Here is an 18,290-nt window from a genome sequence, read left to right as displayed (position 1 = left end):
ACTGTGTGACCCCGAGCGAGTCCCGTCACCTGCCTGCACTCCGATCACATTAAAAAAACCACAGAAAAGGAGCTGACGGAATCTCAAATGGTGTAAGTTGCCTTGGATGGAGGTGTGCCTTGAGTAAGAAGTAAGAATCCCGTTATTCACTCACTGCACGATTGTCCAGGCGTAAAACATTCCTGCTGTTCCTGGTGACAGACTTGGCTTTTGTTGCAAAACAATGTCAGTACCAATTTATGTCTAGAGGACATTTAAAGCAACATCAGTAAAGCTGAAGCCAAAGTGCTGACATTGACAAAAGACATGAGGACAGGAAAGTGTAAGCGCTGGAACTGAAACAGACAGTCATTGAGAATGATGTGGAATTTATTATTAACATGAGATGTTTGCACATTTTGTCTGTTTGTGCCGTTCACTCAAGTACAGCATTTTTAACATTTCTTGTGATGTTTCTTGTCACATGTGTGTATCTGCAGGCGTGACTGTGAATGCAAAGCCGTGCTTAAAGTGCCGGTGCCCACCCTGTGTGTGACACTGACGTTCTGTAGATACGTGAAGAGTGAGAGCGCGGAGTGTTACCCCATTAGAAATTGAAGTGCCACAGATGAATGGGGAAGGGGGGGGGGGGTGTGGGGAGGTGCTGTTGGAATTTTGCACTAAGACTGGGGGGGCTCAAGGTTGACAGAGTGGAGCAGACAACCAAGATGAGAGCCGTACGTGTCCAACAACAACAACATTTATTTCTAGAGCACATTTTCATACAAATAATGGAGCTCAAAGTGCTTTACATGATGAAGAAAGAGAAAAAAAGACAAAATAAGATTTAAAATAAGACAACACTAATTAACATAGAATAAGAGTAAGGTCCGATGGCCAGGGAGGACAGAAAAAACAAAAATAAAATCTGCAGGGGATCCGAGGCCACAAGACCACCCAGCCCCCTCTAGTCCAAGTGTGCCAGCAGTCAGCAACATCATCACGTCGCTTCCTGTCCTCTGCAAGGACCCGCCCAGCCCCACCAAGCCCCGCCCAGCCGCACCTTCAGTCATCTCTGCACCCAATTGGTTGCTGGTTCTGTTTGCATGGCCTGTCAATCATTTTGTTCATTTGCATAAAGCGCACTCACAGCACAGCACAGTGCGATTCAGTTAGCATATTATTAATAAATAACACATAAAAAACACGGCTCGGCTCATTCTCTTTTTTGCATAACTCAGCGTTCCTCAGCCTTTAAGTATTTGCGACCCGAGTTTTCATAAGTTTTAATCGCGCCCCCCTAACGTTTATTTGAAGCCCTAATAAAATTTATTCCTATATTTTTTGCTGCCCATACACCGCTTCAGGTTTAAAATTTTCCTACAAATAGAGAAATTATGCCACATATGGCAACATTTGCACCCCGTTCTTTGTTACTTCGCGCCCCCCTTAGTGCCCCACAGTCTGAGAACCGCTGGCATAACTTTCAAAGCACTTTTTAAAATTTTGGTGTATTTAGTTTTTGTATTTGGGGTTATGTCTAAATATTGCTATATCTAAATGCCCTTTCTTTGCAGATGCCCACTGCCCAAATGTGCCAGCCTGCCAAATGTTCAGCTTTCTAACCAACTAGTGTGACAGACAGGGGGCGCCACTGACACATTGACAGTCACGGGTTCAAAACTGAAGCTTTTACTATAAAAATACATCACATAAGGATCCTCACAGGTCGTATTCTTCTTCCTTTCCTCCTTCCCTCTCTTTTCACTCCATCCACTTCCCTCCAGTGAGGGTTGCCTTCCTTCCTTCTTTCTTCCCAACTCGGCTGTCCTTTTATGTCGGACCCGGGAGTACTTCCAGTGCCAGGGCACACCCTGAAGGAAGCAGTCAGAGGTCTCAAAAAGTAGAGATCATGAATCCCTGCAGCACCCCCTGGTGGCTCCCATGAGTTCCAGCATGGCACTACAACTCCCATCATGCCCTGCAGAGTTCCACATGGTCACCACAGTCCTAGGATGTTGCCATCTAGCGGATGGGGGATAAAAATATTCAAAATTAAGAACTGTCTGCCACTGCTCCTTTATCTTGTCCTGATGTCCAGGTAAGGGTCACATGCCAGGTAATCCTGCTTGGCACATACAATAGGAAACAGCGAGTGGGTGAATAAGTCTGTTGACTTTGCCTTTAATATATACCCGTGTAGTTTTACTGTCTACATATTTAAAGTATCGTCACCAGAACGCGTTTGTTTCTCTTTGTCCATAAAGTAACTCGTTGGTTTGGCATTTAAACCAAAGGGCCTTCACATGGAGGTGTTTGCTTTCTTAGCCAAAGAGACAGACGGGTCTTTTGTTGGATTTGTGCTTCACTCCTGGTAATGACATTTTTGGGTATGAAGGCACAAGTGAAGTGAGCCACATGCCACACACCTGCACTTATTACCTGCCACAGTGCCCGTCGCGGACAGCTGGTAGAATCCTGGTAGAAAACTACTGGCTGTCTCTTCCCCTCCGTGGGCCGGTCCTCTGTGTTAACGTGCATGTCTCAATGTCTCTCAAGCGCCCGTTTACGTTAAGCCCGCTTGTCAGATTCTGTCGTTATTGTCGCCTCCTCTCCGTGTTTCTACTTTCCGTCTTTGCAGGCGACTCAAACCCCCTAGCCAAACTCGAACCCCCCTTCATGTTTTACCATACAGCAGATTTGTGTTTCTAGAGTTCCACTCTTCCAATAAGAGATGTGGTCCGAGATGGGCGATCATGGAATGAAACAACCAAAGAACTGTTTGATTGAAAAAAATAAAAACCAAAGAAGTCACGAAGCTGACGAAAGAGTACGAGATAAGTATGAAAAGAAATAATAAGGGGGATGTAAAAGAAGAAATAAAGAGAGCAAACGGAGGCAATCAGAGCACGTCCACGTCGAGCACCTGACTTGTGTACAGACGGCGGTCCACATTCCCTTGAAGAGAAGAGTCTCGTGTCATGACTTTAACGTCTCCGTCTTTGGCGATCTTGCAGAGGGGCCGCCGCACAACGCCAGTCTGTTTGTGGCTTCAACGGAGCGTCTCTGGCTGATCAGGTGATGGGCCGCAGTTTTCACGCACCGTTCAATGTCTCTGATTGTAGGCTGACCTTTAGCTTTGGTATGCGCTGCAGTGGCTCGCCGCCTCATCGTTTGTCGTTCGTCATCCATTACATGCCAGCTCTCTCTGCCTGGCATGATGCTTAGATGAGGTCGTAACTCTTGTTCTTTTTCATGGCATCGGCTTTGGACAGTTGGATGACAAAGAGCGGTCTGCTCTGAAGAAGACGACTTGTGCAATGTCGTTCACCGGCAGCAGATGTCGCTGCTGTGAGTCACTGCTGTTCTTTCCAATGTGTCACTTTGTCATTCATTGTCAGTATTCTGCAGCTGGCAGTCCGCATGACCTGTGTAATGTGCTTCACAGAGTTGTTTGTGGCAACGCCGCCGTGCCACCCTTGTCACTCACATGGCGTGTAGGTGCCACTGTTTGCAAATTACTATGTTCTTTTCCTGATGGTCATGCCATGTGAATATGCCAACACTGTCTTTGTGACAAATAGGATGTGAGCCCACCCCACTGCTTGCAGTTGTCTGTGCCCACATGGCCATTGGTGTCCTATCAGCTACGGGTGTGCTGCCGAATTTTATGGCCGAGGCAGCCTGTATGTCCAATTCATGGGTCGTATTACACATGTCACAGCATAAGCTCTCGACTGTGTCCAAGATCAAACTGCAAGGCACAGCGGTTTGTGATGTTTTGCATAACAGACGGACAACCCTTAAGCACTTCTTCATCTATATATATACAGTATGTGCTGTACATACATGCTGTGCCACTCCTCTAAGACTGGTTGAAATCTAGATACTTAAAGTAGACCCCATCTATGGAATGCAGTTTGTAATTTATGTGGTAATAAAATGCGTTGTATTTGTCATTCCAACAGTTGGTGCATCACAAATGTTTGTGGTAATAAAATGCATCACTGCCACCTGTTGGAATGGCAAATGCATAGAACTCTGTTGTATGCCATTAGGTATGGGCTTCATAAAAGCAGTGTTACTGTCTGTGGTGCACCATCTGTTGGAACGGCAAATGCAATTAATTTTATTACTGCAAATGTTTGTGATGCTGCTCCACCTGTTGGAATGACACAGCACTTGGATGGACACACAGACACTTGTCTTTTTCATTAAGGTGGATCATTAGGTGTAACTAGCCAGGAATTAATTTCTAGGAGGAAGAGCAAGTGCTTGAATCCTGGATGCCATATTTATTTCCGCTCATGATTGATCAGTTGAGTTGTCATAAAGCTTATTTCAGGGGGTTCAAACCCAAACCCCTCAATCCCTCCAATGGCTATGTCAACAGATCCCACACACCTTCCAATGGCAAACGTAAGGCATATAAGAATTCAATACAGCTGTGTGAACAAAAGGGGGCGCTTGTGAGCAGACCCAACCCAAGTAACCCCAACATGAGGATTATCATCAGTGGAATGATGAAGAACAGGAAGGTGCAGGAAACCATAGGATTTTAAAGGGAAAAGAGAGAAGCCTAAGCCCCCCCCCCCACCCCCACCCCCTCCCTAATCGTGTTTACGGTTTTAAGGCCTACTCGTGCAGAGTTATATTTTACACTTACTTTGTAGCAGACCTCGTAATTCTAGTGGCACTGAGGATGCCACAGGTTTGTGTAACAAGAAAATGCTACGTTTGATTCAAAACCACCCGCTTAAATTAATCGAATAATACCAAAGAGAAATATGCTTACACCCGGCTGCATCATCACATATCCACCTTAATAAAAGGATAAAAGTGTCTGTGTGTCTGTCCAGTTGCCATTTCTCTGCCACTCCCACAGATGGCGCCTCACAAACATTAACCACTCTTTTTACAAATCCCCCGCCAAGTGGCACATCACAGACATTTGCAGTAATAAAGAGCATTGCATTTGTCATTCCAACAGATGGCGCCTCACAAACATTAACACTCTTTTTACGTATCCCCCGCCAAGTGGCACATAACACACATTGTACGGTGCACTGCAGACGTTAATGCCAAGGTCTGCTTTGATTGCTTGGATTTCAGCCCGTCTTACGGGAAGCACAGCTGGTAGCACAAATATTTACAACACCCTGCAAATGAAAAGGGCAGAGATGAACACGAACACCAAACTGTGATTCCAGGGTCAAACGAGTGTAGAATGGCAGTAGTGATGGACAGACCAGAGGTCAACAAAGAAAATTTACGGCGGGGGGGCTCTCACTGACAGTCCCACCAGCAAATCCGAGGTGTCTCAGAGCTTTGGAGGGAAAGGGATGGGGGGCTGCGGTGGGTTGGCACCCTGCCTGGGATTGGTTCCTGCCTTGTGCCCTGTGTTGGCTGGGATTGGCCCCGGCAGACCCCCGTGACCCTGTGTTTGGATTCAGCGGGTTGGAAAATGGATGGATGGATGGGATGGGGGGGTCTGAGACTTCACTCCATGCTAGAACTGGAGTTTGGGCTTTGACGTCTGTTCTCTGACTGTAAATTTTTCTTATTATTATCAGAAAAGCAAGAAGGCTGAAAGTTTGAACAGGAAAGGTCTTCCCGACAGGAAGGGGAATTGCTCAACAAACTACATTACCCATGAAGCCCCAGTGCATCCCACAATCCTCAGTCCCATTTATTCTGGAAAACAAAGAACTGAAAGCAAACTCTACGCAGGACACACTGAACAAAACAAATCAACCTTTATGTGGCGTGACTTCCACTTTCTCTACATTGGTGTTATTTCTTTAGTGTCGACTTTGGGCTGCCATTTTGTGTTGCGATTTTGCTCACAGAGGCCACCATTTTGTGTCTTTCTTTGCGGCGGTTTGTGCGTTTTCTCCCATGTGACCAGTCATCATCATGCGTGTCATCAGGCTGTTAGCTATTTAAAATGGAAGCGTCTGAGTTTCTGGACTCTTTGGACTTTGGGAGTGTTTTGCGGTTGACATTTTGTGCTGCTTTTGTTTACGGGTTTCGATTTCATCCGCTGGTCCCTCCACTTAACCTTGGGCCTGCTGTTTAAACCATCTTGGCAGAACTCCCTGGTCCTGTCTAAACACCGGGACCCTGCTGGCTGTGGTCCCGTAAACATTTGGCAAACGCGAAGAAACTGGGAAATGGGAGCTTGGAGTCCAATAAAAAGTAAAAGCTGGCCAGGGGGGCACCAACACCGGACCTCTGAAGCAACAGAAGCGCCGGCAGGAGCCCCGGTGGGCCCTTTTCAGAATTACACCCCTGAATTGTGGCCAGTTTATAAAGAAGGAGGCGCTTCACCCATTCAGGATCCTTCAGTTGACGCGGTGGTCCTTCGTTCATTTGGGAACCTGCAGGCCGCCATGTTAGATAGGCGGAGCTCGATGACATAACACGTCACATGACTTTCATGTTACCAGGCTAACACACAGCATAGCAACCATAACCAAGAGGCACTAAACAGCGGCAACCGCACAAAAAGAACTGGAAAAAGTTGGAGAGACTCCGAAACGGAAAGTTTAGGTTCAGTTTCTTGTTCTTTGATTTCTGTTTTTAATTTTTGTACATTGTTTGTTTGTTTTGTTTTATTCTCCTTTGACTTTGTTTTCAGGGGTTTTGAGGCTCCAGAGTATGAATTTTGAGGTTCATTTGGTGAACTTCCAGTTGCTCCATGAGTTTCCTCCACCATTCTGTGATTTTCGTGAACGCCACATCGTTAGGATAGCTAGGGGTGTGTCCTAAGTGACAAGGGGCGTGTCCTAAGTGGTCCCACGGGATTATTGTGAGTTTAAATATTGAAGGGGGACTGAGAGGTCAGAAGTCAGAATGACCGGCGAATATCGAGCCAAGAAACCAGAAGAAGCCTTCGCCACCTCCCTGCCTGATTTTCACACGGAATTCATCGCTAACTAAGGAGCAAAGGTTTGCTGTTATCTGCCGAGGGGTACCCAACATTGGCAGCACGGCCATATTTAACTCTGGGGGGGGTAACTCATTGGCTTAACCCTCATGAAAAAATTTTCACCAATCAGGAAGCGTGGAGCTGCCGACGGGCAGCTGTACACACCTGACACAACCGGACCACCTCTCGATGTCACCCGCCAGTGGTCTCCAAACACATCACCCCATGACTGGCATGGCACCTGATATCTCGTTTCGTTCCAAACTCTCCCACCGACCTCCAAAGTCATTGTGAGACCCCGGTGTGCCCATCCTGTCTGTGCCATCGGCCATCTCCCTGTCCAAAGACCCCAAAGCCACTTACGTCCCTGCAGCTCTTTGGCTGGCACTCCCTGGCACTCTGCCATCTTTAAGGGCTCTACTTTGATGAACGACTGATTCACCCAGAATGTCACTTCGTCCATCTGTCCGTTCATCCCTCCGTTATCTGGTTCAGGGTCACAGGGCGAGGGTCCCGCTCACAATTCAGTTCTTATTGTTCCCTCATTTTGGTTCTTGCAACTTTATCATCAATTGAATGTTCTTGAGTCTGAGCTGAGAAGTGGTTGCTGTGTACAGGACCCTGTGATGGCTGCCATATACACTAAAGACCCTCTGTGTGTGTGTTACGTCTGATCACACGGTGAGGTAATGGGGGTCACGAGCAGAGAATCAGGGGGCTGATGTTTCTGTTGTGTTCCCACTAAGGTCTTCTCACTCGTCCATTCGCTGGCTTCCTCAGGTCAGTCGTGCTGTCCTGGCACAGAATTAGCCCCTTACAGTGTTGCCATCTGCTGGTTGATATGTCTGGCCCTGTTATTTAGAGGGGGTCTAAAGGGGGGCTTGCCTTCCAGCTCTGTTTCCAGTGTGACCTGTGGTCCTGCCCTCTGGCAGACAGACAGGCAGATAAAGAATCAAAGCTGGGGGGTCAAAACAACCACCAGAACCAAAGAAAATATCGAGGAAATGGTGAAAGCCAAAGGACACACTGGAAGTCTTGGAATCCGTAGATCAGATAAGGAAGTGAACCAGCAGCCGAGCCGTTCATCTCAGCACCACGATTACCAACAGGTCATGACCTCTGAGGCCACACCCCTAGGCACATGGGACGTGGACCTAAGGATGGGCACAAACAATGGCGACGATCGCGAGCACTTAAAATGGCATCCAAGACATTAAATATATAATAAAAAAAAATACAACTCCTAAACTTTTAGGAAAATCAAACAAATAAATAACCATAATCGAAACCAATCACAGGATCGTATCACCTGACCATCAAAATGAGCAAAAAACAAAACCAAATCCTAACTGTCACCTGTCAGGCCACCGTGTCACCGTAATGTCAACTCTCAGTCCTTAGCAGCAGTGCCACCTGGTGGATTGAAGTCATTCTGTCTCATTGTACCATAGAACCTGAAACTTTACCAGCACTGCCACCTGGTGGACTGATGAGCTCATTGTCTCATTCTACTGTCAAAGCTCAATCCCCTTAGTCCAGAGGTCCCCAAGCTTTTTTGGTTTGTGACCCCAGCACTTTGAAACATTGACATTCACTTCCTATTCAATACATTGTTCAAGGTTTCTTTTTCTACTTTTAAATATTTTCTCGCAACCCCATTAACATATCAGGTGACCCCCACTTACAGCCGTGACCCCAAAGTTTACAAACACCACCTTAGTCCGTCACAGCATTGCCTACTGGTGACTTTGGTAGGCTACTTTCTCTTTGTACCTTTAGTGACACTGCCACCTGGTGGTTGTGATAGGACAGTAAAACTTCATTTTTTAGCAGGATTGCTATCAGGTGGCTTTGATAATTTACCATGTCATTGTGCCATAAAACTGAGTGTCACTGCCACCTGCTGTTTCACCAACTTATTGTACAGTAAAACCTCCGTCTTTAGCAACAGCACCACCTGCTGATTTTGATAGGTCACAGTCATAGTTTACTGTAAAACCTGAGTCTTCATCTACACTACCACTTGGCGGTTTTGTAACCATAAAGCATTTCTCTTTAGCAACACTGCCACCCGGTGGATTGATAGGTTTCTGTCACATAATGCAGTAGAACCGTACTCTTTAGTAACATGGCCATATTATTATGTGAAATAACGACAGGTCCGTGTGCCATTACTGTTCAGTAAACTAGGGAGTTTGTGAGAGTTGCTGATGTATACGATAGTATCTCTTATGTTGAATTCACCACATACCTGTAGAGCATAATGAGTGAGGATGTATTGTAGTTTATTCTGACATTTATATTCTATTTCATTTTTTAAATTTGCTCTCTGTGTTACTTGTACACTTGTAACAAAAGTCATTTCTTTCAGGATTAATAAAGTTTTCTTATTTGGAGATTTACAAAGCTTTCTGCTTCATTTACCATAACACCCTGATCTCCAGTTACACTGCCACCTGGTGGTTTAACACCATTCTGTCGTATTGTACCATCCATCCATTTTCCAAACCTGCTATATCCTGAGCCGGGTAAACACAGACAGACACACACACTCACGCACACACACACAAACATACACTTACACACACACGTGCACACACACACATACACATACACTTACACACACACGCTCACACACAGACACACATTCACAGACACACACACTCACACACCAACACACATTCACACACACACACACGCTCACACTCTCACACACACTCACACAGACACACACTCACACACAGACACACAGACACACACACACACACGCTCACACACTCACACACAGACACACACTAACAGACACACATTCACACACACGCTCACACTCAAACAGAGACACACTCACACACATACAGACACACACACCCCCCCACACACACACACAGACACACACACTCACACACATACAGACCTACACACACACACACACACACACGAAGGCCAATCGCCAGCCCTCCTAACCTGCATGTCTTTGGACTTTGGGAGAAAACCCACGCAGACACGGGGAGAACATGCAGACCACGCAAGGAGGACCCCGGACATGAACCCTGGCCTCCTTATGGCGAGGCAGCAGTGCTATTACTGTGCCACCATGACACCCATCTCATTGTAAGATAAATCCTAAATCTTTACCAGCAGTGCCAACTGGCAGTGGCTGTAGAAGTGCCACCCTCTTGGTAGTCTACAGCAGTGCTGCCACCTTGTGGTTGTAATAGGTTACCATCTCGTTGTACAGGGTGGCGCAGAGAAATGGGAAATTTTCAATTGACGTTCAATGTACAAATAAACGATGAAGTGAACTGTACAGGATATGCAGTTAATGATGGTAACTGATGTTCATTTAATATTCATAATTCACAAAGGTGTCGCCTGTTTCTGTTTCACATTCTGAGAGCCTGTTGTTGAAATTCTGCATGTCAAGAGCAGTGCCAGCGATTTCCTCCATTTTAGTTTGGCAGTGGTTGCAGGACATGTGCGGTGCACTTGGCTTTTAAGATGTCCCCACAGAAAAAAAAAGAAAATCACAAACAGTGACACCTAGGGACCTCGGTGGCCATGGAATGTCACCGTTGTGTGAAATGACGCGCATTCCAAACAATCGTCGATGAGCGGCCATCGATTGTCTGGCAGTAGGTGAAGTTGCTCCACCTGGGGACTTCTATTTTGAAGGCTGAACCCGTTTCTTCGAAGTTACGCACCCGTGTTGTAATCACATGAGCCGACAGACACAATCGTGATGTCTGAAACTGGTAATGACAGTGGAATTCCCTTTGCGCAGCCGTCACACTGTCACCGTTCTTATAAGAGGCTCTCACAAACAGCGCTCAGTGCGCGCCACTCCACTGCTCCATTATAACTCATGGCAAGGGGTCCTAAAAGAAGTCGTGTCGGTCCCAAACAACTGCTGACACCGCAGGGTCCCCAGCACCTGTAGTTCCACAATTTCTGGTTTCCCTGCACCACCCTGTGCTATAAAATCTCAGCCTTTAGCGCCGCGTCACCCTGGTGGTCTCATTTGCCATACAGACCCTGCCACCTGCTGCTTTGGACAGTTGCTGTCTTGTCGTCCCTTAAAACATCAAACTTGAGCAACAGTTACACCTGCTGGACTTGCTGGGTTGCCCCCCTAGTTTTGCTATAAAAGCTCACTCTTTGGTGACACTGCCACCTTACTGTCTTATTTCCCATAAACATATCATGTGACCTGTTCAGTTAGCCAATCAAAGGTGTCGTTTTTGCCTGACTTCTCATTTGCACCCCTGGTGTCATAGATGTCCATTTCGGAGGCAGCTTGGGGGTCTAACTAAGATTAATTCACCGGGACGGGGGCTAAATGGGTGGACTGACATTTCTTGTTCCCCCTTTTTCAGATCATCTGAAGAAAATAGCCAGACCTAATCTTCCTCTTCCTCAGCACACCTACGATGACCTCATTTCCGGTAATTACCTCATTTTACTTTTTTTTTTGGGGGGGGGGGGCTATTTAACTGCCCACCTAACCTTTCTTTTGTTCGAGACTCTATGGTGACTACTCTGTGGAACTGCAGTTGAACTTTTGTTGTTTTCCCTACAATATATCGGGTGGGTGGGTTCAGGTGGATCCCCCCAAAACTTTTTTTCCGCCTTTGTCTCTCTTTTCCGCAGGGTACAACACCCTACTACCCCTGACGAACACCTGAATGCCACCTGATGGTTTCCAGTTGTATTGCAAATGTTGTAACGAGCGCAGTCGGTGTTATTCGAGCCTTAACTTCTCTGGGGGCCATGCGAAAGCCTCAAGTTCCTTGCCTTGCCCCCCTCTAGCACCCACACCCTGATAATGCAATCGAGGCAGTCAGTTAAGCCCCTGATGGGAAGTAAAGGGGGTCGCCCACCTAGCGAGCCACTCACCCGCGATGTCCAGGTCCACTTTGAAGCTGATGAAGTGAGTGTGGATGTTCCCCACTGCATTTGCTGCCACCCGGTGGCCATACTGCAGACTGCCTTCAGTCAGGTAGGTGGTGAGGACGTAACCCGTGGCAAACACCTTGACTTCCATGGCCCCATTCTGGTAGAACATAAAATCCCAGATGTAGTCGTAGTTCCCGATGTCCGTGATGGTCCTCACGACCAGCACGCTGTTGGCCAGCCCCCCGTAGCCCACGCTGATATAATTAGTAAGGTGGCGCCTAAGTGGGTGCCCCGTGCTGTGCTCAAAGATGCAGATGGAGTTCCTGACCCGCCGGGTGCTGTTGGTCTGGACATACTGGTAGGTGTCCATGTAGGTGGCAAGATAAGGGCAGTCCACGCCCCGCACCAACTCGTGAGCAGAGCTCCCCATGGCAAAGCCCATATCCAGAGACTTGGTTAGCATTGCTGCACCCACCGAGGTTCCATAGACGCTGGCAACTCCTTGGACACTGACCTCATAGGCCACGCGCTGCCCTGCAAATTGGGCGTCAAACACGCGGAAGCCGTGGACCAGGCTAAGCCCAAAGTCAAAGCTCCAGTTGAGGTACTGCACCCGGTTGTCATCCAGGGTGTACCGCCGGCCCCTCAGGTCAACCTGCAGGGGTGGCACACTTGCCGTTTTTGTCCTGGGCATTAAGGTGCCCAGCTCCTTCCTCCCTTGCAGTGTGACCCTCTTGACGTGGCCCTGCTCGTACTTCTCCTTCAGGTCTTCCAGGCTGTCAAAGTACTGGCCATTGTAGAGCACCTTGAGGATCTCCCACTGGGAGACGTTGGCATCGCTGTGATCCAGGAAGATCTCAAAGCCCATGGGCTGAAGGAAGTACCCGGGCTGGGCAAAGCAGAAGGAAAGCCATGTCTCCCTCCTTCCCGATCTGAAGCCCTTTGGCTGGCTTTCAATGGCGTAGAACTTGTCAGCGGCCCCTCCGAAGCTCTCCTCCAGGATGGTGGTCACCTTTGAGAGCTCCTTCTGGTAGACGTGATGGAGGAAGGCATCATATTCCCAGTTGGAGATGGGGCGGGAGCTGAAGGGCGGGTAGCGGCCGTACTTCTCCACGGTGACATCCCGGTGGTAGGTGGGCTCAGGCAACGGCCCCACCACGTACTCCTCTATCCTAGCCTGGGACCCCCTGAACAGCACCACAATGGCCTCCCTGGGGGGCTTGTCACCCACGCCTTCCAGATACCGATGAGTCTCTTCCTTCCGGGGCAGGTGCAGGTCAATGAGGAAGAGGAAGTTCTTGGTGGGGTCAGCCCAGGGGTCATCAGTGACGTTCAGATTGCCCAGTGTCATCACGTACCGCTTCACTGCGTCATGCTCGGCCGCGGTCAGATCAGCAAACACAGAATCCCGGCCACTGTGCCCACCACTCCTGGACTCGCCTTTAGCAGGGGAGCAGCTGTTCCTCCCGGGCGCCGCCTTGCGGGCGAACATACAGATGAGGATGATGTTGGTCATGAGCGACGTGAAGAAGAGCAGGCCAAGGAGAAATTTGGCGGTCCCGTTCATGCTTTGGATGAAGGGGCTGAAATCTGGAGGAGGAGGACAACAAGGAGGAACGGAAGGGAAGGGAAGGAGGAGTCGCTGCGCTGGACTTCTTTTTATGGCCACTCAGTCGACTTCTTCTGGGTTTCTTATTTTAATTGGAGGCATAAATTTAATCCCAGAAATAAACTCATGGGGACCGGAAAAAAAATAAAAAACAATCGAGTCCTCAGGGTGGTCAAGATGAAGAGGCAGGGGTCCCTTGACGACACCTGGACACCCCCAGCCCCCCCCAAGGAGGGGCCTGCTTTCACTCAGTGCCAAGGCCTGCTGACGCAACGAGAGTCTCTTATCAACTTGTTTATAACAGGAATGCAGAAACGGCGCCCAGAGAGACCACCGGGCTTCTCGGCAAGCTGCACGTGTGCCAGGGTGTCACTAACAAATGACCAGCGGTGAGCCAAGACAAACAGAGTGGCGCATCTGGAAATGGCATCTGCACTGGAGGGGGGGGTGAGGAGCGGCTCGGGCAGGAAACTCGCGGGTGCCACCCAGTGGTCAGATGGTGCAGTGCGCCCTGAGGGGAAGTAGAGACTGCCAGCCACTAGAGGCCACTCTCGAGCTCACTGGGTGGCGCCGTGACCCTGGAGTGAAAATGAACTCCCAGTGACTGGGGTGGGGAGTCAACTGGGAGCCCTTTAGCCACTGATCTGAACTGAAAGTGACCGTCTGGGGTAGGGGGCAAACTTCTGAAGCCTGCTGGTCTCTGCTGGGCCATACTGGGTGTCAATATTTGAGGCTGCATTTCTTTGAGATTTGAACCCGAGGCCAACTCCTTTCAAACTTTTCTCTCACTGGGCTATGCTGAGAATTAATAAGCGACTTGAGATTTGAACCCGGGGCCAGCTTATTTCCAACATTCCTCTAACCGGGCCATGCTATGAGTCTCAGCCTGACCTAGAATTTGATCCCAGCGCCGTCCCACTGCAGACCTTTCTCACCGTTTGACTAAACTAGAATTCCGTAGCAAATCTGGGCTTTGAACCCGGGGCACTTTCATTTTAAACCTGCCTCTCAGTGGGTATCAGTAATTGACCTGGCATTTGAACCCAGAGCCTGCTGATTTTAAGCTCTTCCTTCGTTAAGCTATGCTAAGAATTATTAACTCTCCTGGCATTTGAACCCGGGGCCAACTCATTACAAACTTTTTTCTTGTATTTCCTCATTAACTCATCTAGGACCTGAACCCGGGGCCCTGCCCATGTCAAACCTCTCTTTCACCGGGCCATGCTGGAAGTAATGACTGGGCCTAGGATTTGAACCCGGGGTCTGTTTATGTCAAACTTTACCCTCACTTGCCTATGTTAAGAATTGGTAGCTCACCTGGGATTTGAACCCGGGGTCTGCTTACTTCATGCTCTTCATTCACTCGTTTATGCTAAGAATTAGCAAGTGACTTGAGATTTGAACTCGGGGATTCCTTATTTTTAAGTCTCTCCTTCACCAGGACTCACGACCTGACCTAGAATTTGAACCCAGGGCTGTCTCATTTGAAGCTTCTCTCTCACTGGGCCATGCAAAGAATCAGAAGCTGACCTGGCATTTGAACCTGGGGCCGGTTTATCTCAAACATTTCTCTCACTGGGCTAGGCTAAGAATCAGTAACTCACTTGGGATTTGAACCCGGGGCCAACTCAAGTAAAGTTTCTCTCTCTAAGGTTTAGTAAGTGGTGTGAGGTTTGAAGGTGCAGCCCCCTTATTTCACCCCCCCCCCCCCCCCCCCCACTAGCCAATGCTGGCCTAGGATTTGAACCCGGGGCCTGCCGCTTTGGACAGCTAAAACATCGCGCTGGTGTTTGAGGTGGAATTTCAACCCAAATCCCCCCTTATTCGAGACCCCTGAGCTGATGAGCCATCCAGACGTTTACCCTGCAAGCTGGCAGGCCACCTCTTGTCAGAGCCCGTCAGTGCTGGCACTTCCTCTGTGCCAGCTGGGCCATAGTGGCACTAGAATCCTGAATCGCCCAGCCTCGGCACCTTCACCTACAGAGCTGTCCTATAGGAGAGTGGAGAGTCTGACCCTCCTGGGGCGGCGGGGGGGGGGGGGGCCACGATGACCCGGCTGGCCTGGCAGCTGGACACTATTTTTGTTGGCCCCTCTTCCTGCTGCCAGAGTTCATGCAGAGTTCAGTGAGCTGGAAGTGGGTGCCAAGAGCAGGTGGTATGAATTTGGGACAGAGGTTTGGCAGAGGAGGTCCGCTTGGGGTCATCTGTAAGTATGCGCACATTTGAGATGCCCCCACCCCTGGGGACGCTATGCCTGTCACGCCACAGAAGCTTCCCATCGGATCCATTTGCCCACCCCTGCCCCCCCAAGCAGGCACCATGCTGTCTCACGCTCCCCCCACCCCCACCACGCAGCACCTACCGGTCACATCCAGGTCCGCCTTGAAGTTCACAAAGTGTGTGTGGAGGGTCCCCAGGGTGTTTTTGGCCACTTGGTGCCCATAACGCAGGCTGCCATCAATCAGGTAAGCAGAGGAGATGTAGCCGGTGGCAAACACCCTGACTTCCAGCGCCCCGTTCTGGTAGAACACAAAGTCCCAGATGTAGTCGTAATTGGCGATGGCCGTGATGGTCCGGATGATCAGCACACTGTTGACAAGCCCCCCGTAGTCGTTGATAAAGAAGTCAGAGAAGTGGCGCCTGAGCGGGCGCCCCATGTTGTGCTCAAAGATGCAGATGGAGTTCCTGTAGTGCTTGGCCTGATTGGTGTCCAAGTAGCGGAAGGTATCCACGAAGGTAGCATGGTATGGGCAGTCGACCCCCCGCACCAGCTCATGTGCCAGCCGGCCGATGCCAAAGCTGGAGTCGACGTACTTGGTGAGCATGACGGCGGGCGTGCTGGAGCCGTACATGGCGATGGCCTCCTGGACGCTGACCTCGTAGGCGATTCGCTCTCCTTTGAACCGGATGTCGAAGAGGTACATGCCAGTCAAGCTGCTCAGCCCGAAGGCGAAGCCCCAGTCCAGGTAGAGGACCTGGTTGTCCTGGACGCTGTACCTCCGGCCCCTCATCTCGTACTGCTGGGGTGGCAGGCCGGAGGGCGGCCGGCGGGGCTTCAGAGAGGCGTAGTCCTCACTCGGCTGGTACACGATCTTCTTGATGTTGCCTTTCTCGTATTTGTCCCTCAGTTCCTCGGAGCTGTTAAAGTACTGGCCGTTGTAGAAGATCTGCAGGACCTTAAACCCGGACGGGTCCTTGCTGCTGTGGTCAATACGAATCTCCAGCCCCACAGGGTGCAGGTAGATGCCGGACATTTTACGGAAGACGGTGTACCACGACGCCCGGTCGCCCGACTTCAACCCTCTGGGCATGCCCTCCACGAAGCAGAAGTTGGAGCCGTCATAAGCAAAGCTTTCCTGCAGCACTCGGCCCAACTTTGGGAATTCCTTGGTGGCCAGGAAGTCGAAGATGTAGCCGTACTCCACACGGGTGACTGGGCGGCCCGAGTACTGTAGCCGCTTGCCATACCTCTTGATGGTGTCATCCCGGTGGTAGGTGGGCTTGGGCAGCGGCCCCACGATGTACTCCACGAGCAGGTCCCGGGAGCCATGGAAGACCACCACCTTGGCCTCGCGGGGCGGCTTGGGTCCTGAGCTGTCCAGGTAACGCAGCGCCAGCTCCTTCTCTGGAAGGTGCAGCTCGATGAGGAAGATGTAGTCATCAGAGAGGGTGGCCACCTCAGAGTCGGTGAGCTTCAAGTCCGCCTGCTTCATCAGGTACTCCTTCACCACCGTGTGCTCCTCGGCGCTCAGGTCAGAGAAAATCAAACTCTTGCCGTCATGCTTGTGAGTCTTGAGCATGCCCGCCGCCATTTGCCTGCTGCATTTTGGCACCTCGGGGGTCTTGCGTGCCTGCATGCAGATGAAGACCACATTGGCGATGAGCGAGGCCAGGAGCAGCAGGCCCAGGCAGTACTTGGCTGTCGCATTCATCGTCCGACTCCCGGCTCACATCTGTCCAGACGACCCGCAGCTGGAGGAAGACATCTGACTGACTCCGCCCCTCAGTAGGCGGGGCCCACTGACTGTTCTCTGAGTGGCCAAAAAAAATAAAAGAAATCAAACAAGCAGGGGGGGGGGACACTGCAGCCAACAGAGCAGAAAAGGCGCTGTACTGGAGTGTGAATGGGGGGGCACTAGGGTGGGCCATCTGCTGCAAGCCCTTTAAGTTATCATATTTCACCCAAATGTCCTCTGTGGCTCCTGGTGGGTGAGCTGCAGCCTTTGGGACGGGGGGGGGGGGCAGGGGGGGGTCACTGAACTGCAATGGGGGGTTAGCAGCTCAGGAGAAATCAGATGAGAGGAGGGCACCGGTGACCCATGACAGGGTCTCTTATTTAGACATTGAGCACAGAGATGAGTGGCAGGTAAATACATCGAGACGACCACCCAGAGTGCACCTCTCAGACTTTATATAGTGCCTTTCAGAGCCAACCCCACCTTGGCACACTTCACAAACAAATTCATCAGTTTGTAATACGGGGGGGCAGGACTGAGAATGAGGGTCTTCATTCCAACCGACTTCTTAGGTGGGCAATCAGACCTCGTTATTTATAAGGAATGGAGGAATATTTCAAAAGACTTACTTAGCCAATCAGATTGCGTTTCCGTTTCTGTGACTCGTCCTTCACTTTCTAATTTTAATTTTAATGATTCATTAATGAGCTCCTCGACTTGTGATTTGTTTCCACGGCTCGTCTTTCATTTCGCATTTCTTAATGAGCTCATCTGACTTGTCTGTGCGACTCGCTTCACTTTCTGAATTACTCATCAAAACGCATTTATTGGTGCGGCTCAGGATTTATTTTTAATTTGTTAATTAGCCAATCAGACTCGTGATCTCTATGGGGCGTTACTTCTCATTTTTTAATTGGCTCAT

The 18,290-nt window shown here is 49.6% G+C and overlaps 1 protein-coding gene across 2 annotated transcripts in view; it reads right to left on the bottom strand.

The window, feature by feature from the left end:
• The window catches only part of aoc2 (amine oxidase copper containing 2), a 42,847-nt gene extending 25,469 nt beyond the window's left edge, over nucleotides 1-17,378 (bottom strand). The window contains exon 1 of one of the 2 annotated variants that reach the window (XM_028819801.2): nucleotides 15,775-17,378. In XM_028819801.2, coding sequence (XP_028675634.1) covers nucleotides 15,775-17,344 — 1,570 coding nt within the window. In that variant the 5' untranslated portion in view covers nucleotides 17,345-17,378. Of the gene's footprint in view, nucleotides 1-11,803; nucleotides 13,388-15,774 lie in introns of those variants that run through there. The other variant, XM_051918910.1, reaches the window with a different exon arrangement.
• Between the last annotated feature and the right edge of the window lie 912 nt (nucleotides 17,379-18,290).

This window comes from Erpetoichthys calabaricus, chromosome 14 (assembly GCF_900747795.2).
Source record: "Erpetoichthys calabaricus chromosome 14, fErpCal1.3, whole genome shotgun sequence".
Lineage (NCBI taxonomy): Eukaryota > Metazoa > Chordata > Cladistia > Polypteriformes > Polypteridae > Erpetoichthys > Erpetoichthys calabaricus.
This window is presented reverse-complemented; position numbering and strand designations above follow the sequence as displayed.